The sequence below is a fragment of the Rattus norvegicus genome, chromosome 18 (assembly GCF_036323735.1).
Source record: "Rattus norvegicus strain BN/NHsdMcwi chromosome 18, GRCr8, whole genome shotgun sequence".
Classification (NCBI taxonomy): domain Eukaryota; kingdom Metazoa; phylum Chordata; class Mammalia; order Rodentia; family Muridae; genus Rattus; species Rattus norvegicus.
The window spans coordinates 74572202-74598388 of record NC_086036.1 but is presented as its reverse complement, the minus strand read 5'-3'; the positions used below and the strand labels follow the sequence as shown (position 1 = coordinate 74598388).

At 44.6% G+C, this 26187-nt stretch overlaps 1 protein-coding gene across 3 annotated transcripts in view; it reads left to right on the top strand.

The window, feature by feature from the left end:
• Window positions 1-26187, top strand: part of Setbp1 (SET binding protein 1) — a 361840-nt gene that overhangs the window by 229067 nt on the left and 106586 nt on the right. For all 3 annotated transcript variants that reach the window (NM_001427626.1, XM_063277160.1, XM_039097203.2), the window contains one exon: window positions 16813-20260. In NM_001427626.1, coding sequence (NP_001414555.1) covers window positions 16813-20260 — 3448 coding nt within the window. The remainder of the gene's footprint in view (window positions 1-16812; window positions 20261-26187) is intronic.

Sequence of the window (26187 nt, the reverse complement as noted above, 5' to 3'; positions counted from 1 at the left end):
CTTTTGTGATATTGCAAACTTACTATGACACTATATTTACAGAAACCAGATTACAAGAACTGATTGGCCAGACTGAAAAATTTAAATGCTATTCATGAACAAAAGAGTGGCCACAAAAAACAAACAAACAAACAAGCAAAACAAACAAACAAACAAACAAAACCCAGCTTACCAGGACTAGATGGTTCAAAATACTCCATTTGTTATATCCCCAAGTAAAAACAATAAAAGGTATTCAACATAATCTCTCTTCTCCATGTACTCATAGATTAATAGAGTAAGTAGGGTAGGCCTCTAATATGTAAGGTGGCTCTTAGTTCCTCATTCTTTCCTCACTCTACTCCTATTTACGGCCCTCTTAGTCTAATCTTACATACGAGCAAATGAAGACTTCAGTAAATGACCGCTCCCAATCCCTAAATGCAGGAAAAGGAAATCTTAGAATTCAGCCTGCAGAATTACAGTCAGGGCTTCTCCTAATAAAAAGTATTTGAGCTGTGTTGGTGATCCTCTCTGAGGTCCTAGGAAGGGAAATGTTTCCAGTTCTGTCAAATGTTACCCAGTGAGCTCTAGCCATTGTTGGAATGTAAAGTGTTGTTCTTGCAAATTATCTTTATAAAGAGCTAGTGTAATTATCAGCTCCCCCTCCCCCTCCAAGTCAGTAGGGTTAGAATCTGTGCTTTGTGTGGCCCAGTTAAAAATCTCTTTGCTCCAGTTCTCTGGAGCAGCTGTTGAGAGGACAAAGACTCCATTTTAATGACAGTGTTTTCCTTGCCTAGCTGAAATGAACCCTAGGGAGCAGGCACACAGCATTTGAGAAGCTCTCCTCTCTTGGTGAAGTGTCTGCCTTCTTTCAAACTGAAGGGCTCAGCATCCATGACAAGGAAATCTAATTACATGGCACATGTGCTAACATAAGATGCTGTTGGTTATAAAGTGTTGAGGAAGCTGCCACATTAAGACAGGCACTTATGGAGGCTGCTGCATCCTCCAAGAGCTGAGAAGAGCATTGGGAACCTTTCCTAGAGACAGTTACTTCAGAAGCTCCACAAGTTCACCTTCAAACCATGAATTAGCCCACCCTTCAAAAGAGTGACTTCCCTAAGTCCCATTGGCCAGCTGCCATGTTTGCTAGGTCATCGCAAGGCCTGGTGCTGTCAGGATATTGCAGATTTCTGGGATTGCTTGAGATCTTGTCCAGTCACGTGGTTTTTACATGTGAAGAAACAGAGAGAAAGAAGTGATTGAAGATCAGACTCTGACACTCTAGGTATCAAGTCTGATGTGCAGCACTAACCGCTTTCATCAACATAGCTTGCAAGGCAAAGGACATTATTTCTATCTGTGAACCCAATATCCAAGAGTTTAGTGTGTCGATGTCCCCCCGAAATTTGTATTGTGTCCAGCTCCACAGGCAGAGCTCGCCATGCTGTTGATTGATGGTGGAGGCTGTGGTGGTATCGGTGGTCTGGCAGTTCACATGGGCCAAACATGTCCTGATCTTGTCTTGTTCTTTAAGACAAATATCTCCAGTGCCCAGATTATGAGCTAGCAAGAAGTTATGGTTATACACAAGGAGAGAACTGAGTACCATCAGCCGGCTGACATAGCATTGACTTGGGCATACTTAGTATTCAACACTAAATGGCTATCTTGATACATTTTGGTCTGTGGACACAATTGAATCTTTTACCTTGAGTAGCCACAACTTTACATTTTCTTATTCTTATAGACAAAATATCCAGTGAATTATTAGGATGCTCTCCCTGGCACCCTAATGCTACCTAGAAAAGACTGTGCCACCCAAAAGACACAAAGAGACCCATGCTTTTAAAGAAACAAAAGATGGGGTGGTGGTGGTTTGAGGGTTAAGGAACTGGGCCTATATTTGTAGAAGTTTCATGGCTACCAGAGAGATTGACCCTCCAGTCTAATTTTTACTTCTTTTGCCAAGTTTTATGCTTTTCAGGAAATCCCTGAAGCCTGGTCTTTATTTGGTTTCAGACAGACACAACAGGAAAACATCTGGATTGCCCAGTTATATATGTGAGACCCTTGGGACTACAGCCTTCTTTCGGGTTGTGCTACAGGGCAACTGGCAGCTAGTTCATAAATGATGCCAGGAAGGGGGCTAGGCACCTCTGTGCATCTGGTTCCCTAGGCTCCTATTGCTCTGCCCTTTCTATTGATAAATGGGCTGTGGAATCCTTGAGTCAAATGTCACCCATGGCCTAGGGCTTTTGTATAAAAACTGGCTTGGAGAAACCCAATAAAAAATGGCTATAGAGAAAAATAACCTTATGTGTACTGGGGTTTTTTTAATTCCAAAGCTCCTCCCCTCTCATCCATGCTAAGGTAAGAATTCTTGCATTCTAGGCTGTGCAGTGAGTAAGTAGCAATGAGCCTTGTTGTCCTTTATTGTCCAGATGTTTTGTTTACAGGGAAACTGAAACCCAGAGGAACAGTGCTGGCACTAGAAATGAGGGTCCCCACACTTACCCCGGTGCTTTTACACAGTATCCACTGTGTTCAAAGTTGCTTTTGTGTCCCAGGAGCATAATTCCAGCTTAACAGGACATGGCTTCATTCAGAAGAAGCTGGGAAATACACTACAGCCCGTAGAGATGCCTCAGTGCCAACTATTTAAGGAGAAACCAATTCCCAAAATACGTCAGTCACCCACCATGGAGGGAGCCGATTTATATAGGCATCTACTTAGTAAATAACATTTTGTGTGGCATCAGACGTGTTCCCAGATGATTAGGAAGAACAGCTCCCTTTCAGACATCAACTAAAGACCTGGACAGTAGTTCAGAGGGAAGTCTGCCCAATGAGGGAGCACACAGCATGCCAAGCTAACTCCTCTTCCCTCATCAGCTTCTGTGAAGTTCCTTGGCTTTCTCAAAAATGCCACCAGGCTGAGCTGTTGGGGCAATGGCTCCAGTCTCACTAAGCTTTCGATCTTTTTAGTGGTAGAGCCCAAGATGTCAAGTACCCCTGAGACATTATTGATAAAGCAGAGAGAAAATGTTTAGTTCCCACACCAAAACCCAACTCTCCCTCCCCACCAAAGCCACAGGTAATAAATATTTGGGAATCACTTTTGTTTCTCAGTATAAATACAGAGGTGCAAGGGCAGGAAATGGGACATGGGGGAGAAAGGACAGGCTGTGGCCAGCACAGATGAGGTCTCCACCAGTCACCTCGCCTCTAAATGAAAAAAACAACCAACCCCCCCCCAAAAAAAACAAAAACAACAACAAAAACACCTTGAGGCTAAGTAGGCAGGCTGCTGCTTTTGTGATGGGAAGAATGCCATCACACTAAATAAAACCTGCTTTTGGAACTAGAAGTTTAGTGCCAGAATAGGGAGGGCTGTTGTTTTTGTTTCCTCTTTTCTACCTTTCTCTTCCTGTTTCCCCTTCAGCTGAAGCCAGGAAAGAGGGGGTAAGGTTCCAGAAGTCCAAGAAAGTCTATAGAAATCATAAAATCTAAGGATGATACCATAACATTCCCTAACTCATCTCTGCATCCCACGCTGGTTTTTCCACGGACAATATTGAGTGGTTTCGGCTTTCCCAAGTCACTAGGAAGGTTCTCGACCAAGTAATAACAAACAGTAGTGACCTGCACTTACCTGGTATTTTATGGTTTTCAAAATCTTTCCTATCCATTTGGTCTTCAGGGCAGCTTAGAGAAGTAGGCATGTCCAGGGTGATCATTTCATAAGAGGGAATGAGATGTTATGTAAACCTACCCTAGATCACGTTGCACATTAGGGACGGCCTGAATGACAAGTAAAACAGATTGACCTGATAAAGGGCAAACTACATTGAGATCTTTACCTTGGAGGTGGGAGCTGACTGGGGGAATTAGAATGCAGATGATGTAGCTCGAAGAAACCAGGCTGAATTCAGATCTGTAGGGTTTTACCCGCAGCTACCACAGGTCCTTAACTTGGGCGATATTATGCATTGTATCAACAAAGACTGTCAGGAAAAGATTCAGATATCGTCTGAGTTTTTCTCACTAATTAATGCCTCCTTATGAAGAAGGCCTGGGATACTGTGTTTCTAGATTGGCATGAACTGCCCTTGTAGCATGACAGTGGTCTTGATGCTCGGAACATGAAAGCCAGCCTTCTGTGTGAGCATCCCCAGTGTGGCTGTTCCCTGAGCTTCTGTTGCAGAGGCGGGTGAGTGGGAAGAAGCCTGAGTGGAGAGTAGGCAAAGTGATAAGGTCAAGCTCTTGATGAAAGGGCAGAGGCAAATTCTGGACAAGCAAAGCAAAACAAAACAAACAAACAAAAAATATCAGTGCGGCCTTCTCTCTGGTCACAAGTTTCTGATCAGTCTTATTCTGAGTTGTTTCAAAGTAGTGGGAAAGGCCGAGCAGTGGAACACCTATGGCAGAGTTGCATGCCCTGCAGGTTAACTGATCCAGCGCTACCTACATCTTGTCCTTTTGTGAGAGCGGTGCTGAACGGACAGATGGTGGAGCAGCCAGTGTGGGCCGGTGCTACAGACTAAGTCCTGGCCTGGATCACCAGTGTAAGTCCAAGTGATTTGTACAGTTTCAGTTCTGCGTGTGACAGCTATATTGCAGCCTTACTCCCACTGTCTTAACAGATGATTATGACAGGAAGTGTCAGGCCTGTCAGGCAAGGGCTTAATTTTTTTCATCCCATCCTATCCAAACCTCAAGTGACCAGTCCATGATGCCAACTGCCCCAAGGTAGGCAAGTCGCTCATCACTAAAGATGCATAAGACACCTTATCCCCACGACTGTGTGAACTCTTGGAACTCTATGATAATCTACAGGAACTCGGGACAGTGCGTAGTTTCCCATGCTTCCATTCTGAAAAGTCTGAAGTTTTTGTCAAGCTAAAGGAAGGTAGTTAAAAACGAGGAGAATAGGTGTCCGTTTCACAACTTCTGACCATTGATAAACAGCCCGGGAGGGCACCTGGCATGGATAAGAAGACCAAGGTCGAGCCCAGAAAGAAGCTAAAACCTCACAGGTTTTAGCTGTAAGGCACCGCCACATCTCCTTCCACCTAGCTGGGGTCCAGCTAGAGGTTGCCAGAAGCCTTCCCAAGGAAGGAATTTGAGCTTCGACTCTCTTCTAAAGGGACCTGAGAGTGACAGGAAAGTGGCAGTGTCTCCTTAGCCCTGCTACTAGAAAACTGACTGTCTGATGACTAGTAACTATTGGGTTTTTTAAAGTATAATAATAATAATTAGGTTATTGACAACTTATCATCTATTATTCTCTGTTAACATGTTTTTAATCAATGTTATTAAAATGCCAGCACAACCTCAACTAGTAAAAGACTCTATTATTTTTCCATTTTGAAAGAGAGGAAAAAAGAAGTGCCCCCTGATGTAGGTAGTGTGAGACAAAGCTTGGTCTTGAGACGCAGCAATCTGATTCTCGAGGGTCTTCCCAGGACCCTCCACTGCATGCTAAGCCTGTGATAGCCCTGATTGTGCACCACGTACCGGTGTAGTTCTTTACATAGATTTTTTTTTGATTGACTCGGCAATTGACCTCAGGAGGTAGGAATCCTATCATCTCTGCTTACGGTAAAGCAAAGCAGAGTGCATAAATATCAGTCAACTTTCCTGATACTGAACAGCAATGAGAATTAGAGTCAGGTGACACTTGAACCAGGATGTGCTGCTCACCTGCCCAGCAGCTGCCCCAGAAGTCACCCTACTGCCACTGTACCACTGTTTTGCATATTCTGAGCTCTGTTCTAGTGTTTCTGCAAAGGTTACAGCTCGTACCCCACTTCCTTTCTTTTTCTTATGCTTTTCTTTTTATTTAGATTTTTATTCTGTTAATATTTATAATATTTATATAATCCTTTGAGGACTTAATACAATCTGTTTTTGATCATGTCCACACCCCCCCACTCCTTTTCTAATTCTTCCTTTATCCCACACCGCATCACACCTGTTTTTCCATTCTTTTGGATGTCTAAAATCCATGAAGTCTAATCAGAGCTGCCCATTCATTGCTGGGTGTGAAGACACCCACTAGAATGTGTTCAGCCTATCAGGAGCCACATTCTTAAAGGAAACAGACTTTTCCTTCCCCATAAGCTAAGCACTGTCCCCAGCTTTTCTATTAGGAGCAGGAGTTCATGAACCTCCCTTGTCCATGCTACAACAGTGACTGCCTTATCCTCACCCCTGCCTTTTATTGAACAATAGATTCTTTTCTCACACGATATATCCTGGTCACAGTTTCTCCTCCCTCTATTCCTCAGTTCCTCATTTCCTTCCCTCCAGTTCAGGCCCATTCTCCTTCTGTCTCTCATTTTCGAAAAGGACAGACTTCTGAGAGATTATCACAAACCTTAATGAAATGAAATACAATAAGACAAAAACCATCCCGATAAAGTTGACCAAGGCAAATCAACAAAAGGAGAAAGCCCCAGGGCACAAGAACCAGGGACCTGCTCATTCACCCACTCAGGAGTCCCATAAAAATGCTAAACAGACAGCTATGATATATATGCAGAGGACCTGGTGCAGCCTCAGACCCATGCAGGTCCTATGCATGCCACCTCAGTCTCTGTGAGTTCATCGGAGCTTTGCTCATACTGATTTAGAGAATCTTGTATTTTTAGTGTCCTTCAGTCCTTCCATCTCTTACACCCTTTCTACCTCCTCTTCCATGGGACTCCCTGAGCTGTGAGGGGGAAGAATTCGATGGAGACACCCATTTAGGACCAAGTGTTTCAAGTTCTCTGCATATGGTCCACTTGTGCATCCTCATATTTACTTCTCCTCTACTGCAGGAAGAAGCTTCTCTGATGATGGCTGAATAAGGCACTGGTCTATGAGTACAGCAGAATATCATTAGAATTAACTGCATTGTTACTCTTTTTTAAAATCAGTGATAGTATTTGATCTTTGGGCTACTTAGTCTCTGGTTCTTGATCACCCAAGCAGTACTGGACATGGGTTCTGTCTTGTGAAGTGGGCCTTAAGTCCAATCAAACGTTGGTTGTTTACTCCCATAAGCTTTTCCATGTATACCCATGTGCCGCCATTGGATTGGCTTGATCTCGTACAGATCTTGCGTAGCCAACCACAGATTCCATGGGCTCATGAGTACAGTGCCTGACCACATGTCCAGAAGACACTGTTTTCCTGTGGTATTCTCCTCCCTCTGATTCTTACAATCTTTCCACTCCTTCTTCACCAATGATGTGTGTGTGTGTCCATGTGCATGTTTGCTTCATATAGATGTCTTTCAGTAAATTCTCCAACCTAGACAGGCCTGTGCAATGAAAACACAGTGCAAACAATATGAATACAAGTTGCGTGCCTTAGATTAGGCAGATCTACCACTAAACTGCTCTATTCCTCAGTTAGGAGAACCCTTATAACTTGTGGTTTCTCCAGGGCACGTGCTCCTGGTCCATCGTCCTTCCATTTCCTCCTCTGTCATCCCCTTCTCTCCTTATTCCTCTCCCCACAACTCTTTAGCTCCACCTTCCCTTCCCTGCCCAATCACCAGCTCTAGGCTTTATCTTACAAGTTAGAATGGGGAGAAGGTCCTGATGCAGTCACCTGAGTACTGTTTCACTAGGCAGTCCCTCATGGGGGAATTAAATTAGCATCAAAATACAAACAGCACCAGGGAAACCCACATAGATGGCCCATTTATAGCCGAGCACTCCACACTTATTCTCTGCAATTTGACCAGTTCTGACTTTCAGCATTAAGCACCATCCACTGCACAAAATAACTCATACATTAATCGATGAGTATAGAGATGTGACCTTGGAAAGCACTTTGATCCAGTGCCGGTTTAGCAGAACAATCATAGTAAGTTTTCCCCTGGGCCCTGTGAGCTTTCTATCAGTGGGCTCTTCAGATTTACAGTAGCAGGCCTGTGTGTCTTCCTGAGAAAGACTTAAGTACAAGCAGAGAGTGGTCAGTCACCCTCAACATTTGTTGAGTTATACCCAAGGGCATTATCTTGCAATGCTGGTCATTACTGTTACTCACATGATTCATAGATAGACAAACATGTTGATGGCTTTCCCCTTCAGCTGCCTACACAGCACCTTCTAGTACTGCGCAAGCGAGCCAGCAGGGTGGATGCTTCCTGTCAGCACCCATTTGATTTCTTTATGTCCTGTGACCTTTATGTGTAGAGTTTCCAGCAGTAGAGTCTCCCCGTCAAGTTCTGGTATAGAACCAAGAGCAAAGGCCATGTCCTATAATTTGTTATGGGTATGTTTGTGGGATATCTCTGACATTCTCCAAGGTAATACTACACCACTCTATGGCTTCTGGGAGAATCATTATGGGATAGCTGTAGTTGAAATTTTCACTAGGAATATACATGTGAAGCTTATAAAGTAGTAGGCTTCCTTATGACTTTTATCAGACATCTTCAGTATTAGCTGTCCCTTCCCTCATCTCTCCTCTGCCGAGACTTTATTTACGTCACATAATTAAAAGCCCAATTTGTTTATCTAACAATAGAATAAAGTAGATCCAGATTCCTGGGGCCTAAAATTGCTAAAAACACAAGAGGAGATGGGTCTCCCTCCACAGTGCACGTTTCCCCTTAGTTGCCTGAGACCTCGTGGTGGGACCCTGGCCACTGTAAGTGGAATGCTTGTTGCTCCAACTTATCAGAACTTTCAACAAGCAGAGAGCCTTCAGCTCAAGGGAAGAAAGCACCGTCTGGGGCTGCAGAGATGAGTCGGTGGTTAAAAGGAGTTGCAGCTCTTATAGAGGAGCCAGGGTAGCTTTCCAACATCTACATGGTGTCCCACAACCATCTCAAGTCCAGTTCAGGGGATCAGATATCCTCTTCTGACCTCCATGGGCATCAGCCAGGCACACAGTGCACATACATGCACACAGGAAAAACAATCACACACAAATCATAAAATAAATAAGCCTTGTCTATCTGTCTGTCTGTTTGTTTTAAAGACAAGCCAACACTAGCAAAGAGGTAAAAGTACATGCTTCAGGGCAGTGTGAGCGTCCTTCCTCCTGTCTCATTGTCAGGTCGTCCCCAGTGAGGTGCGGAGGATCATCTTGAGTAGACTGCAGGTAGAAGGTACATTACAAGACCTGCCATGAGACAGATACTAGAATACACTCACTCATGACAAAAGACACCCCTGAGAATTTCTGGGTGGGGACCAAGAGGAAGACCATTTTCAGTTCACGGTACATCTAAGAGACTGACGGACACCTTCAGGCCCTGCCTGTGACTCATCCTGCAGCCTCTCTTTTCCTCCACAACTCTCAGCAGTGTTGACTCTAGTCAAATGCTGGGAGGGAAAAACAGCAGATCTCAAACACTGGTCCTTGGACCCCATCTGGGATAGAAATGTAGAATCTTAGCCCCACGCTAGACTTACAGAGTCTGACTCGAAGCTTTAAGAGTGTCCTAAGGTGAATCCCAGAATCCCAAGCAGCTCAAGTTGAGAAGTACTAGAGTATTATTCTCCTTCGTCTCTCTTCCTCCGTGTCCCCTCCCACTGAGTCAAAAAGGGGAGAAAATAGTAAATGGATCTTAAAACCTTAATGATCTGAAGTGCTGTCAGCAGATTCCCAGTTTCCACAGACTGGGAAATGGGACCCGGGCCACTTTGAATGTGTGTGACTGGGGACACGTCAGGTAGGGTGCAACAATCCAGGGTGCCCACAATCTTTCAGTTGCTATTCCAACTACCCTTCCTCATGTTCCCGTTGGCTTCTCTCCTCTGTGGAGGGCAATAAAGAGTGCCTTCCATCCCTCTTAAGAATGTCTTGATAGGCCTCTGAATGCGACTGTCCCTCCAGTCTCACACTGATGTTATTAATTTTTAAAACAAACTTCCTGATTGAGGTTCTGCTGCCTCTAAATTGTCTCTACAATGAGACTGTGTACTAATTAACCCATAGAAACAATCAACGATGTACCTTTTTCAAGTTTCAGAGTGATTAGAATATGAAAATCAAGAGCACAATGGTGCAGATGTTTTAAAATCACAGCAGACAGCAATTAGTGACAGGGGAAACAGCTGCTTATCTCTCCAGATAAAGCCTCTTAATCGGGAATTACACTGGAGGCGTCATTACCCAGATGGATCACGCATGATTTAGCAAGAAGGCGGGGCTAAGCTAACTTTGATTTGTGAGCCAGGTTCTTGTCAAGCTGACACGTTTACCTTCAGAAAGGTGAACTGGAGGCTGCAGGGGAGGCTGCCTTTTACCTTGCCACCTCTTAGCCCAGGTCACAGCAGATGCACAGGGTGAGAAAAGAGAACCCAAAGGTCTGCAGAAGCCGAGAGCACCTGTCTCCTCTAGTCGGGCTGTATTGTCTTATTGTTTAGGGATGAACTCATTAGCTGCCCTTGTGTACTGGGAAGAAAGAGGACCTGGTAAAGGGGGGCAACAGTGAGTTTCAGGCTACAGTAGGAAACCTCTGGAAAGGAACACATCTGCTTCCCTGCGTGTGTGTGTGTGTGTGTGTGTGTGTGTGTGTGTGTGTTGCGTATGTGTGTGCACAAGTGAGTGGGGGAGAGAGAGGAGAGGGGGAAGAGAGAGGAGAGGGGGGAGGAGAGAGAAAGAGAGAGAGAGAGAGAGAGAGAGAGAGAGAGAGAGAGAGAGAGATTTGTGAACCCTATTTGTGAACTACATCTATGCTTGGTTCCTTTTATTTGTGGGTTTAGTTTGGGCACTAAGAACTCCAAATAACTTGCTCTAGTGTTTTATAAAAGTCTATAAGTGACCACACACACACACACGCACTTGTTTTAGTCTCCCAGATAAATAATTGGAGTGGAATTGTTGGGTCATGAGGTACATTTAGCTTGGAAAGAAATTGCGGAAATATCTTCCAGGTTTTCTTGCCCTTTGACAGGCTTCCCTCACGCAGTGGCTGAGGTGTCGATTGTTTTGTATCCTTGCTTACGTTTGCTGTTTGTCCTTTTATATCTGAGCTCACCCAGTAAGCAAGTAGGCATCTTCTTGTGGCTTTGTCATTTCCCTCACAACAAATGACATTGGGAACATAAATATGACCCTCACTGGCCCTTCCTCCTAACTACATGGCCCCAAATATTTCAGTGAAAGCATTTTTGCAGTGACCAGGGACGCAGAGTTGGTTGATACGCTAAGTAGATCCTATTTTGCATTGATGAGAAGTCCGACATTTTTTGTTTTGTCTCTGTTTTACTAGCCGGTCTTTTTTAGGTGGCTACCTTTCCATTTTTCTGCTCATCTTCGGTGCTCACCAGTTTCTTTTACTGTGTGTAGATATGGCTTCTGTTGTGTTCATTCTCCCTCAGGTTTGTTTGTCCTCTCAGTGATCTGGATCTGCATGTGCCTTTCCTTCTCTGACGTCCTGTGGATAGTCTTAGTGGATGAGACCCCTTTCCATTGTTTCCTGAGTCCCTAGAGGGCTGTTTCTTTTTTTCTCCCCATCTCTCAATTTAGATGATTTCTTCTGGGTCCTTTCCATGCTTCAGAAGCTGTTCTGACTCCCACAGTGAAGTTTTCACTGTAGCTTTTGTTCAGATGCAGAGTTCACACGTGCCTGCCTCAGTGTTCTAACCCTCTCTGTACTGAGGCTTCCCATCTGGTCATCAATGTCCCTGCATCCGTTTCTTTAAATATTTGAACATTTTCAGAATGGTCATTTTAGTCTAGTTTTATTTTCCTGATTGTGGGCATTTTGGCCTCTACCTCTGTGCTTGTTTGAGAGAGAGAGAGAGAGAGAGAGAGAGAGAGAGAGAGAGAGATAGGTCAAATCCACTGGCTACAGTTCAAAACTGTTTTTGAAAAATTCTAGAATTCGGTGAAACATATTTGAAAGCCACTGGAATAGGAATCTCCTGGCAATATTACAGTCTCTCTGGTGGCTAAGCCAGGCCTGTCTTAGATATAATCCAGGGCTCTGAATTCTGTCTGCTCACTGGTATTGCCTGAAAGCTTTGAAGGAAGTACTAGTTATTTGGGCTCACCACCAGTATGCTGACATAATTGCTCTGGGTACACCCCAGGTATGTTGTTTCTAACAAGACTTCCTGTGCGATGTTTAACATATAGCTAACGTTGGACACTTTTAGTCTAAGCATTGAGTTTGTGGTTCCATTCCTTGTCTCCCACACTCTTCTCTCACTCAAGTTTAAGCACTTGCTTCTGGCCCCAGAAATGGAATGCCAGGATTCCCCAGAGCTCTGATGATTAGCATGGATAAAAACTCCAGGCTGGGAGGTCAGGAATACCTGCATGCTCTCCCTTCTGGGAAGGTAATGCCCCCCCCCTCCTGCTGTGAAAGTGACCCTTCTGCAACTCTGACTCACATCTTTCCCTGAAATAGGAAACGGTTGGGGTTTCTTACCACGTAAATTGCAGAGTTCATGGAGCAAAACAGGAATGTTCAACGTTGCCAAATTGCATATCCTAACAGGCCTGTCGTGGTTTGCTCTGCATCTTTACCACCAAAGTGCTGCGAATGTCATAGTAACCGCAGACGAGCATGTGTTAAATCATTAGATCGGGGGGATATAAATTTGTACATCAACATTATCTCGGGAGCCTGTTAAACTATGTCTCCCTTCCTCCCACCCAGACACACTAGGCATTAGTGGCTCTGTAGAGGACCGAGGAATCTGGCTGTATGACTGGTACCTTAAGTGCTCCTGATGCAGTGATCCAACACCACATCTGGAGAAGCATCAAGCGCCAAATTCTGAGATAAAGATTCCCCAGTGGCTTCATGTTTCCCCGTGCTCGTAAACCAACATATCTCACAGACAGTAAATTCATATTAAAGGTGACATAGAAAAGAAGGGAGAGCAAAGATGACCCAAAAGAGGAGTTTCTCTCTCTGACTGCTTGTTTATTTTCCTTTTGATGATATCCCTCTGATTCCATTCACCATATTTGTTCTTGAAAAAAAAAAAAAAAAAAAAGCTTGGTCTCAGATGAGCATGAAAAAAAGGCACAGGTATTCATTTTCTTCCATTGTTTAGGAAAATTTCAAGTGTTTCATAAAAAAAACCAATAAACTTCTTTTTAAAAAGAAATTTGACTTGTACAGAAATATTTATATAAATCATTTATATAAATGATGAGGAAGGGAACAGTCACTTCCCCTTTTCTTTGTGCTGTGTGCTGGTTCGTCTCCGTATGGATAGACTAAGCTCATTTCTTGGTAAAGGACACCCTGGAGCTATTATCGGGATTTCCTGAGTGTCAGCCCGTACCTGTCAGAAGACCTGTAGAAGGACTCATTCAGAGATGTTTTAGAAAGCACTCATTCCTGGTCCTTCCTCTGGCTTTGCTCCTTCTCTGGAGCCCCAGGGAGCAACAAGCTTAAAATTCCACCCCAACCCCTTCTTCTGATCTAAATCTCACTTCTCTTTATCCATTCTAACCTTCATTGCTGATGCCAACTTGACAGGTAGCCTGGGCTACGAATTTGTAAAAACAGTGGGTCAGGCTGTGACCTAGAGGAAGACCAGAACAGCATATGAGCCTGGCCTGGTCCCTGGCTACAACAGTGCAGGCCAAACATTCACATCAGACTGAACCCCACCTTCTCATCAGACTGAACCCCACCTTCTCAGGTGCAAGCCCTCCCTCAGTCAATCTAGCTGGAAGCAAGTGACAAGAGATAGGAAAGACAGGGAGGAAAGAACTAACAAATTACATTAAGGGGGCGTGGGCACCATATAAAAAATGTAGGTCTTAAGTTGAGGGTAAGAGGTGTTCTTATAGTTGTTTGGTCAATAACTAATGCTTTTCAGCACTCCAGCTTCATTATGAGCCATTATCAAATGGAAGATGAATGCTATATTGTCGTTTGTGTGTAACTGTATATTTTGCCAATTTACTAGGAACTTCGGCTAATGTTTTTTTTTTTTACTCATGTTGATTTAAGTGTATGAATATCTGTGCATATCCCACCAGTGCCTGTCTGTGAGGGCCAGAAGAAGGTGTCAGATCCCCTGGAGCTGGAGTTAACAGGCAGTTGTAAGCCACCTGATCTGGGTGCTTGGAACTAAACTCAGGTTCTCTGTAAGAGCAGTAAGAGCTCTTAACCACTGAGCCATCTCTCCAGTCCCTCTTTTATTTATTTATTCATCCATTTGTTCATTCATTCATTCAACAAGAGCCTTAAAAGACTTTGTATACTTGGCTCTTTGGTAAGTTCTGGGAATTATAAGATATACAAAAAGGGAGATAATATGTTTGCTTGCTTGCTTTTATCTAAAAATACTTAGTCTTAGAGAAAGAGAGAGAATCGTCTATGGATTAAATACCACATGGTACCGTAAGGACTGTGGCAGATGTTGCTATGGAAATCAATGGAACATGCAGAAGAGACAGTGTAGGGAGTCAGGTGTAGCTGTGTTTGAGGTGGTAACCATGTTGGCAAGCACTATGTCCCCGTGCTTAGCCCATCAATCTCATCATTGACAAAACGAAATATCCGTAATAAGACGCACATTCTCTCATTCGTTTGGTAAATGTTTATTGAGGGCCTGCCGTGTGCCGAGGCACCCTGATGGGTACCTTGTTGATAGGTAATAAGCCAGAAAAGGATATGGGCATGTAATTCAATTATCATACAAAAATCAAACACACAAAAATTAACTACAGATGGTGCCGTGAAGGTGAATGCATGTTTCTCGAAAGCCTAAAATCGGGATATTTCTCTAAGGTTGAGGGACATCACTAGGACGAAGGCCGTCCAGCATGGGAACATGTTGATTGTGAACACTGTTAGACATCAAGGGTCAGCACTTAGAGCAGAGAACAGGTGGTAAGAGTCACAGATCAAGTTTCCAGCCCTCACTACATCACAAAGCCCCACTCATAGACGGACTCTAACATCCAGCGCTGGGGACATGGACGAGCCAGGAGTTTGGAGCAAACGGAATCACCACAGATCCTGTTGTGCCCAATGTTGAAGACAGTAATACTCATAGCTCATTTCACATTAGCTCAGAAATGCCACAGGATACGTTACGCAACATCGCGGAGGAATAGAAAGCATCAGATTCTTGACATGGTGAAGGAGCAAACCGCTGATTCATAAAAAGATGACTAAATGACATTTAATATTCTCTCCTCCATTTTAAATTCATACACTTTTATAGAAACTGGGATTATAACTTATGTGCACAGCAATAAACCCTAGTAGACAGAATCAAGTGACAAGGCAATTCTGTATGTATTGATGTTAATGGTATCGATATTACAAATTTCAAGATGACACTTTTTTTTTTAAAGATGACACTTTTTTTTCCCTTGGGCTGTGTATTGGTTTGACTTGGGGAGACTATCATACATGAAAAAAATATGTAGTATGACCATATAAACGTAAAAACGATTTTACAAAGTCTTCGTGACAAAATGTTCCTCTGAGTCCAGTAGTTGGTATGATGCAAAAGCTGTTGAATCAAGACATTGAATTTTACCTCCAAAGCCTCTGTCATGTATGTCTGGACTTAGGCAATCATCAGGAATGGTTTCTAGCAGAGTATTAGTTCTATAGCCCCAGTGGTGGATAGATGGAGGTAAAATAATAGAATGTAGATAAGATAACAGGTGAGAGGCTGATAGACAATAGATGATGGGTAGATATTGGACTGATAGAAGTGACAGGGAAAACTGCCAACTTTTCTATACCAACCACCATATTTTTTCTTAGAGCAAATGTTATAAAACATTTTCTTTGATTTACTAATATTTTTCCTTCTGTAACCAGAAACTATTAAGTGTACCATTATGTGTATAAGTTAAGCTTTGACTGAGCCTGCAGGAGGTGTCACTGTATGAATCCTATGGCTCTCCACTCACCAGAATAGTGAGAGCATTTCTAACTAAAACCAGTGTCAGTCTCTCCGGTGCTGGTTAGCCTTCCATCTCTTTGGGGTTTTGTAGATTCTGCTGTGTCTAGCTATTCCTAGAGATAAGTGGTAGGGAAAGTGTTGGAGACGTTCATTCATTTGTGTAGGGGAAGCACAGATGCCATGGTACAGGAAGGATTTTGATGGATCACAATTTGTTCTTAGTACGCTTGTTCATAAAACTCAAACTTCCTTTGGAGACTTTCCCCAAAGAATAGTTTAACATGTGCTCGTGGATCCTGCAGTAAGCTAGCCCTCAACCACAGCAGCATAGCCAGAGACAAAGATGGGGATGGTTCCCTCAGGGTTCTCGTGTGTGTCTTCTGCATGCCCTGGACTTGTGTCGTTTTCTCCAGAGGAACTCTGTGGTGCTTGCATGCAGAGATATTGAGCTTTATAATGTACGGCATACACTGCACTAAATGGGTAATCACAGGAGGCAAATGGGAGACCTCTAAGGAGAGACTGGAGTTAGTAAGAGGCAGCCTGAGTTAGGCAGAGGAGCACCAGTTGGGGAGTTCAAGCTCTTGCTGGCTTCTCTGCATTGGGCAGGATTCCCTACTCCTTATGTGTCAGCTTCCTCCTCATAAGATTCTAATGATTGATCTCAGAGGCCTCGGGGTTACTGCCTCCTCTCTTCATACAGCTCTTCTCAGACTGTAATAAACCACATTCTTTAGAGGGGAAAGACAGCAATTAAAATTAACCTTGTTAATGTTCGAATCCAGTGTCATATATCTTTAGTACCATAATTGAGAAAAACTCCTCTCTCTAAAGCATTCTGAAATTCAGGAAAATGTGAGCATAATCACTTATTTCAAATGTTAAAACAATTAAGCTGTTAGACAATAAACTTTAAGAAGTTCCAAAATGTTCATCTTTGTTTCTTTCTTTTGCTTTCCACTTTCTCCACTCTCAGGCATACGAGAGGCCCCAGAAACACTCAACACTTCAATATGACCCAGGTCTCTCCCAGGGCTTCACCAGTGACACCTTAAAACCAAAGCACCAGCAAAAAAGCAGCAGCCAGAGCCACATGGACTGGTCCTCCAACTCTGACAGTGGACCAGCTACTCAGAATTGTATCATCAGTCCAGAGTCTGGCAGAGACACTACAAGCACCAGCAAGATCCCAGCTCTTGAACCCGTGGCTTCCTTTGCAAAGACCCAGAGTAAGAAAGGCAGTACAGGGAGTACCTGGAGTCAGTTGTCCAGCAGCAGCAAAGACCTGCTCTTGGGAAGTGTGGTACCATCCCCTGGCAGCCACAGCTCCCCAGCGACCCCTAGCAACTCAGCTGAGTGCAATGGACTCCAGCCATTGGGAGATCAAGAGGGAGGAGGTACAAAGGATCTCCCAGAACCACCCACTATCAGTAGCAAGAAGAAATCCAGTAAAAAAGATCTGATAAGCCAAACCATACCAAACTCGGATCTGGATTGGGTCAAGAGTGCCCAGAAAGCATTTGAAACCACAGAAGGGAAAAGGGAAACCTATTCTGCAGACAATGCTCAAGAGACATCGCCGACCCGGCAGAGCATCAGTTCCGTCAGTAATCCGGAAAATGATTCCAGTCATGTCCGGATTACTATCCCCATAAAGACACCTTCTCTGGATCCAACCAACCATAAGAGGAAAAAGAGGCAGTCTATTAAAGCTGTGGTGGAAAAAATCATCCCGGAGAAAGCACTGGCTTCAGGGATTACTATGAGCAGCGAAGTCGTTAATAGGATACTTTCCAACTCAGAGGGAAGTAAGAAAGACCCTCGAGTCCCAAAGCTGAGTAAGATGATAGAGAATGAGTCCCCCTCAGTTGGCCTCGAAACAGGTGCGAATGCTGAGAAAATTGTCCCTGGAGGTGTGTCCAAGCAGAGGAAACCACCCCTGGTCATGACGTCACCGACACGCGCAGAGCATGCTCCGTCAGGAAAGCTGCCTGAGATCCAGCACCCCAAGTTTGCTGCAAAAAGGAGGTGTAGCAAGGCAAAACCTCCGGCTATGCTTCGAGAGGCAGTCTTAGCCACCGCCGAGAAGCTGATGGTGGAGCCGCCGTCTGCTTACCCCATTACACCATCCAGCCCTCTCTACACCAACACGGACAGTCTTACTGTGATCACGCCGGTCAAAAAGAAGCGGGGACGACCAAAGAAGCAACCTCTGCTCACCGTGGAGACCATTCACGAAGGTACCTCCACTAGCCCTGTCAGCCCGATTAGCAGAGAGTTTCCTGGAACCAAGAAGAGAAAGCGGAGGCGCAATCTGGCTAAGTTGGCCCAGTTAGTGCCCGGAGAGGACAAACCCATGAGTGAGATGAAGTTTCACAAGAAGGTTGGAAAGCTTGGTGTGTTGGATAAGAAGACCATCAAAACGATCAACAAGATGAAGACGCTCAAGAGAAAAAATATCTTAAATCAGATCTTGTCCTGTTCCAGTAGTGTGGCCCTAAAGGCCAAAGCTCCCCCAGAGACCAGCCCTGGGGCAGCATCTATCGAAAGCAAACTGGGAAAGCAAATTAATGTCAGCAAGAGAGGAACCATCTACATTGGCAAGAAGAGGGGCAGGAAGCCGAGAACAGAGCTGCCACCCCCATCCGAGGAACCCAAAACAGCCATCAAGCACCCCAGGCCTGTCTCTAGCCAGCCGGATGTTCCAGCCGTGCCTTCCAGCTTCCAGTCACCTGTGGCTTCTTCACCAGCAGCCGTGCACCCACTTGCAACCCAGTTAGGTGGGTCCCATGGCAACCTGAGCCCCGCCAGCACTGAAACCAATTTTTCCGAATTGAAAACTATGCCGAACCTCCAGCCCATCAGTGCTCTTCCAACCAAAACCCAGAAGGGGATCCACAGTGGGACTTGGAAGCTCTCCCCACCCCGGCTGATGGCCAACTCCCCTTCGCACCTTTGCGAGATTGGCTCGCTGAAGGAGATCACGCTATCCCCAGTGAGTGAGTCCCACAGTGAGGAGACCATCCCGAGCGACAGTGGCATTGGGACCGACAACAACAGCACCTCCGACCAGGCAGAGAAGAGTTCGGAATCCCGGCGGAGGTACTCCTTCGACTTCTGTTCCCTTGACAACCCGGAGGCCATTCCACCTGACACCAGCACAAAGAACCGGCACGGCCACCGGCAGAAGCATCTCATTGTGGACACTTTTCTGGCCCACGAAAGCCTCAAGAAGCCAAAGCACAAGAGGAAACGGAAAAGCCTGCAGAACCGCGATGATCTCCAGTTTCTGGCTGAGCTGGAAGAGCTCATCACCAAGTTTCAAGTGTTCAGGATCTCCCACCGGGGCTACACTTTTTACCACGAGAATCCGTACCCCAGCATCTTCAGGATTAACTTTGATCACTATTACCCGGTGCCATATATCCAGTACGACCCATTACTCTACCTTCGTAGGACTTCAGACCTGAAGTCAAAGAAGAAGCGTGGTAGGCCTGCAAAGACCAATGACACCATGACAAAGGTGCCTTTTTTACAGGGGTTCAGCTACCCTATTCCCAGTGGAAGTTACTATGCACCCTATGGAATGCCTTACACATCAATGCCTATGATGAACCTTGGTTACTATGGTCAGTATCCAGCCCCTCTCTATCTGTCCCACACACTTGGAGCAGCATCCCCATTCATGAGGCCAACAGTGCCACCGCCCCAGTTCCACACAAGTTCCCACGTCAAGATGTCCGGGGCAACTAAACATAAAGCCAAGCATGGAGTCCACTTGCAGGGAACCGTAGGCATGGGCCTTGGTGACATCCAGCCATCTCTGAACCCTCCCAAGGTGGGCGGGGCCGCTCTGTCCAGCAGTAGGCTCCACAAGAGGAAACACAAACATAAACACAAGCACAAGGAAGACCGAATCCTAGGGACCCACGACAATCTGAGTGGTCTCTTTGCAGGCAAAGCCACAGGCTTCTCCAGTCACCTCCTGAGCGAGCGGCTCAACAGTTCGGACAAAGAGCTCCCGTTGGTGAGTGAGAAGAGCAAACACAAGGAGAGACAGAAGCACCAGCATGGTGACGCCAGCCACAAGGTTTCTAAGAACAACTTTGAGGTGGACACCCTGTCGACGCTGTCACTTTCGGATGCCCAGCACTGGACACAGGCTAAGGACAAGGGTGACTTGAGCAACGAGCCTGTGGAGTCGTGCGCTAAAAGGTACTCTGGCAGTGGCGGAGACAGCACAAGGTCAGAGAGTCTGGATGTGTTCAGTGAAATGAATCCTTCCAGCGACAAGTGGGACAGTGACATGAGTGGGAGTAAGAGGAGGGGCTTTGAAGGCTTTGGGACGTACAGGGAGAAGGACATCCAGGCCTTCAAGATGAATCGCAAGGAGAGAGGTTCTTACGAGTCCTCGATGACTCCAGGTAAGACCACATTTTTCTCTAGACTTGAACTTGCCAGTTGTTTAAGTCCTGGCCTTTGCGGTCTGAAGGCCAATCATGCTGAGAACACTTTTTACCAGAAGTGGGGAGCGAAATGCCAATAGGCCCCCATGGCACTTTTGGATTTACTGTGTGTTTCATATAGTTTACATGGTTTGCCTGTCTTTCTGTTCCATTAACGCCAATGCCCGAGACAGCCTTAGTAACTCTCTAAATGGCAGACATATAGGCTATGACTGTACCTTTTGTTGGAGACACTGTTCTTACGTTATTAGGTCCTGATGATTTAGGATGGTTTGCTAGTAGAAGGGTCTAGAACTGAAAGAATACCAACAACATCTTAAAGAGTGCCGAGGCTAAAAGAGAATGACACTGACTGTGTGTGACATCCTGTCGATAGAAGTCACCAATCTTAGATGAGAGATCTACCACAACGTGAATGGAAGCCAATGGTCAGAGAATCCTCTTGTCTAACCAGTTGGGAAGCCACAGCCCTAAGCCATGTTATCTGTTTTTTACAATCATTGGACAAGCTGGTACAGTCAGGACCCTAAACGGAACCCTTGACTGGATACACAACACTGCATGTACAAAGGGAGGTGACTGAAAGATCGGTGTTTTATGTCTCCTTTACAAACAGAACCACATCCCTCTCATTTTCTAGAACACCCACTAAATTGGGATCTTACTCACTGAGGTCTAAACGAATATGTTCATTGCTTCCAGAAAGATCTCTCTCCCTGTCAGTTACTGGCAGAATTTCTTTGCTAAATTCCCTTTCCACGCCAGTCTTTCCCTGCTATTCACTTTTACAATTTGGCAAGCATACCCCTGTGTCCATGTCCTTACAGTACATAAATGTCAAGGCTCTGAAGAGTAGGACATCTTGGAAATTTCTTTAATGGGAATTGAAGAAGCTAAAAGAGTATCTTGCATTTCTATTGTCCCCAAGTGGTGTGAAGCACTCTGGTCAAAGCCTGGTTTTAAGGGTCTCCTTGTACACCATGAGGATGTAGACATAATGTTTTATTTCTGTTTATCCTTAGGGTCTCTCACTGTCTCTCTGTCTTCCTGGGGAGTCCACAATGGTGACTATGAAAAGTCAACTCAAAATGAATGAGTTACTTTTATAGGAATGACTTTGAGCTAAAAACTACTAAAGATTGCGTCATGCTGCTAGTAATTTGTGAGTTGTCGTGGTGGTACAATGACTTCTTAATGAAAGAGATTAGATTGTACACGTCTCCTAGATTTGATGGCAGCAATGAAGGTCACAAATGGCCCATTTATTCTGCCTGCCCAGAGTAGCCATGGTGTTGCCATTTCTCATTCAAAAGACTTCTTGGAAGTTACCTGGTTTCTTGAAAAGCCTAGATGAAGCCTGCCTAGCACAGGGCACTGTATTAAATACGGACATGAGAAATACTGGTATCATAAAAGCATAATAGCATTTACCTATACAAACTGAACTAGTCATAGAGTTTTTGTTATTTTCTGTTTGTTTGATATTTTTAAGCATCATTTAGCAAAAAAACAAAAAACAAAAAGCAAACAAACACAAAGATCTAGTAGAGTTGTGCTAAGAATTTATAAAAATCTAAGGTATACAGACCTAAGGAAAATGTCTCAGGAGCAGAAAATCGGTTGCCTTGACACATTACATTTAGATTTTTCCATGGTCAGACATTTTTGCTGGGTGCTCAATGACTTCTCATGGTTTCCTAGTGGTGGTTCATTTCCAGATACTAAGAGCGCTCCTAGGGGGTGGTCCCCACTATAGCAATGCATTCATATGGTTGCTATTCCTTTATCCAAAGTCCTCTCTACCTCTTGTCTATATTCCCATGTGATATTCAGTCAGCCATACGAGAGAGAAATAGTCATTCTGTCAACATTCTGAAAGTGAGCAGAGCTTCAGCAGAAGAACTGGGTATTAGGCTCCGTGCCTTTATGGCACACCTGTTGGCCTTAAGCATGGCGTTCCTATGGGGGGTATTACCTGTCATCTGTCACTCACAAAAGGGAGCCAAAAACATGAGGAGTGTGTTTGAGTGCCTGAAGTTATATTTCATCCATTGCTTCCTAATATGCTTTCTATAGACCTAACCTGTACATACACATTAAGTGTTGTTTATCCAAAACACTTGAAGGCCAGAACTATTTTAAATTTCATATTTTTTATTTTCAAATATTTGCATTATATAATGAGACATCCTGGGGATAAGACCAGGGTATAAACACAAAATTCATTTATATTTCATATGTAGCATACACACACACACAGCATGGTCGTAATTTTATATGATCTTTTAAATATGCTTTTGGTGGGAAATAAAATTTATAGTATGGGATTTTCCTAATTATGCCATATTGATGTCTAAAATGTTTTAGTTTTTGGAGATTCTGGGTTTTCAGATAAGATATATAAGATATGTCCATCCTGAATTATTGCTTTTCAATGACAAATCCAAACACAAGACTCGGGGAGAGCAAGTGATCTGTCCACATTCACACAGCTGTCTGGTTTGAAGCTAAGCAAGCTTAGCCTTTGTCTCCGGCACCGGAGTGCAGCTACTGCTCACATGGTGACCGAGGGCAAGTCCAAAACACAGGTCCTCTTTCCGGGGTGTCCACATGTGTAACATGCCTGTCCCTCTGAATCTAACCCATCCTCCAGTGACATGCCCTTTGCTAAGGTGTCACTGACAGATAAGCATGTGACGTTTGCAGAAGAGAGCAATGAAGGAAAGGATGTATTCTTTTACTTAGTCCCCAACTCGTGAAGAAGGGACCCTCAGTTCTGCCTTCTAAACACAAGGTGAAAATAACTCTCAAGAAAGAGCGAGCTTCTCTCTTTCCAGGTATTCCACTCTCTGAGGATTCTTACCACTGCTTTCTGTCAGTCTCTATTTTATCTAGCCAATCCCACCCCCAGCTCATTAATGGATCATAATCATCGATGGCTTCTGCATCTGAGTGAATTATACTTGATGTCTCTGCTCATCTCGTTGAATAACCCCTCCCTTCACCCTTTGACCTATCAATGCCTGTGTCCTGCATGTACTCTCTAATTCTGCAGCCCAAAACATCAGGCAAAAAATGTCCTTGGCTATACTTAGAACCCGGAATCAGAGTCTGTCAGAACTTTCTGGAAGGGCATCTTCCTTAAAATGGAAGTTTCCAAAAACCATGAGGTCCTGTGAAAAGATAAGGAGCAGGTAAAGTGAGGGAAAGGTTCCTGAAGTCAGGGGAAGGTTCCAGAAACTGCATCCAAGTGAAGGTCCTGGTTGAGTTGGACGACACTCACACTCGTGATGGGAAGTAAAAGCATCTGGGTTTCCATGGCATCTCCTGTGCCCTTTGTTACTCTATCCTGGATTCACTTCCCCCACCTCTGACTGTACCATTTCACATGAGCTATTCTTCTCTAAAATAGATATGGCCCCCACGTACACCATAGACGTCATTCTGGAACCTACTGAGGGCTAGATTTAGGAGCTCAGTGGAGAGGAGGCCTTGCACCCTCCCTGAGATGAGAGTTGATGAAAGGCACCATGTAAATGTGAGCCATTACCATTGTGGAAAAAGGAATCAGAGGCCCCGTTTAGCAAAGGCAGCAGTCGTACAGTCCGTCTCATCCTTCCAGCCTGGCAAATCCTGCATCCCCCATGCCCCGGCCCTGCCAATGATTGCATTGTCTCATCAGCTCCCTCACACCCGTTCGCAGGCTCCTTCCTGGTTCTCCTTCTTTCATTCTTTCCCTGTCTTCCCTCTCGGGAGGCAGTGGCTTTTTGGACTTATTTCCTGGACCCATACCATCTGCTAAATCACCATTTTCTAAAATGCTTGTTTTGTGCCAAAAAGTGTGTAAATAATGGAAAGTGATGGCCTCAGATTCGTACTTATCAGCATCATTTGAGGCTCCCCGTCACCAGGCATCACTGTCCCCCGACACAGGCACAGGCTTCCAAAAGAGCAAACCTGTCCAGAGTTGACAACGCATAGTCAGAAGGATGCCATGTACCTCCAAAGCCAAATCCCTGTAGGTGGTGGGGGATGTCTCCTGTGTGGCTGGTGATTTTCTTCTTCAGATTTCCTGGAAGCAATCTCTGCATATTTCGACCTAAAACTCTGCCATGTATGAGATATCACAAAGGAACCTGCAGTCCAGGCTCTTCTCAAATAATGGCAAGCCAGTAATGGGAGCCTATTTGCATATGGTACCTCTTAGTTCAGTGCCATTATTAGACAAGGAAGCCAGCCCCCATGCCCAAATGTCAAACACCTGCCTTGTGATGAATGGGGGTTGAGAATTAATCCCAAGTTCACCTCTCAGATATCAGAACCCTGCCGTGTAGGTAACCAGATCCCCTGGAGTCTGGCCCACCCCACTTCTGGTGGCTTCTGTCTTGCCCTTTGCCAGCTTCTCTTAGCAGCACTGCAGGGCATTTGGGGAGGCAGAATCTGCTGTCACTCATCAAGATGACAGGGATACCCATGCCAAAAGCAACACCCCCCCCAGCAGTTATTCAGAAGAAGGAGCCAGCCATGTGGGTGAGATGTCATAAAAGCTTTATAGAAGCATGTGAAGACTGGGAAAGGGGAATGAAAGGAAGGAGGTGGCTGATGGGAGGGAAAACTCAGACCCTAGGAAAAGACAGTAACAAATGGAGTATATTCTGTGTTGCCTTAACCCAAGCTAAGCTGCATGTTCTCCTGCAGGAAGAGATGTAAGATTAATGAGGTACTGGCTGCCTTGTACCTCAGATGGGAGGTACCAATCCTGCCCAAGTCACATTTGCTATGTCACCAGCTTACCTTTATATTTATTCTCTCCGTTTCTCGAGTGGGTCTACAGTAATAAATGTTCTGACTAAACGTGGGTCTAGGACTCTAAAAGCGCCAACTCTATTACAACAGAGTTTGAATATGAGCACAAACTCAATAATGGAAACTCACTTGGAAGAAGGCAAAGGGCAAGTCACAGTATCATCTCCTCAGTGGAGTCTTGTAACAGATCCCTGTGGTCCATGAGTTAATCTGGGATGGTCACCTCATTGGGCATTTGGTCTCATCTTTTCAGAAAGGTAACACTCCTGCTCCCTGACTCCCATCGAAAAATGAGCTTGCTCCTGGTGCAGGTTCGAGCCACAGTCACCCTTCTAGAAACAAAAACATCCGAGTGCTAATGTGACTAATTATTTCAGAACAGGAAGAGAATGTTTAGAGTCTGAATTTAAAAATCGTAACAATGTAGATTAAACACTTAGCTTCCCTTTTGAGTGTACGAACTTAAAAGGTTAAGTGTCTTTCTCCAATGATTTGTGCCTAATTGTATGAAGAATTCAGTGTGTGTGTGTTGTGGGGGGGGGTTAACATTGGGTAGAAGAAAGGGAGAGATTGGGGAGAATAAATGGATAATGGAGAGATTTTTAGGCTGTTCTCTCTGTAAGCAACTCCGGAGGGAAAGTATCTCATTCACAATCACTCGGTCCCAGGTCATCTCAATGGACCCATGTCTCAAAGTAGAAGCAACACATAAGGAGGTCATCTTGTTTGCTTTTCATGCCTTTACCATTGAACATGGTTGGCCCCCAAAGTCTCTCCCAATTGGAAGCCACGGATTAAAAAAATTAAATATTGTAATATAACTTACCAGGAATGGTTTACGAAAGGAGAAATGAAAGCATAGATATATAGTATCTCTTTCGCAGTACAGAAACCAGACAGTTGTGCCTTTAGAGCACGATGTCCCTGAGCCATTTATCTTCTCACAGTTGGCAAGTACTCTCCTGTCCTGTGAAAAGTTTTATGCATTGGTCTGTGGGATTAGGGAATTATGCAGGTCCACATAGATATAGAGAAGTTATAATAGCTACAGACATGGCATTAAACCCACACGGAGTCTG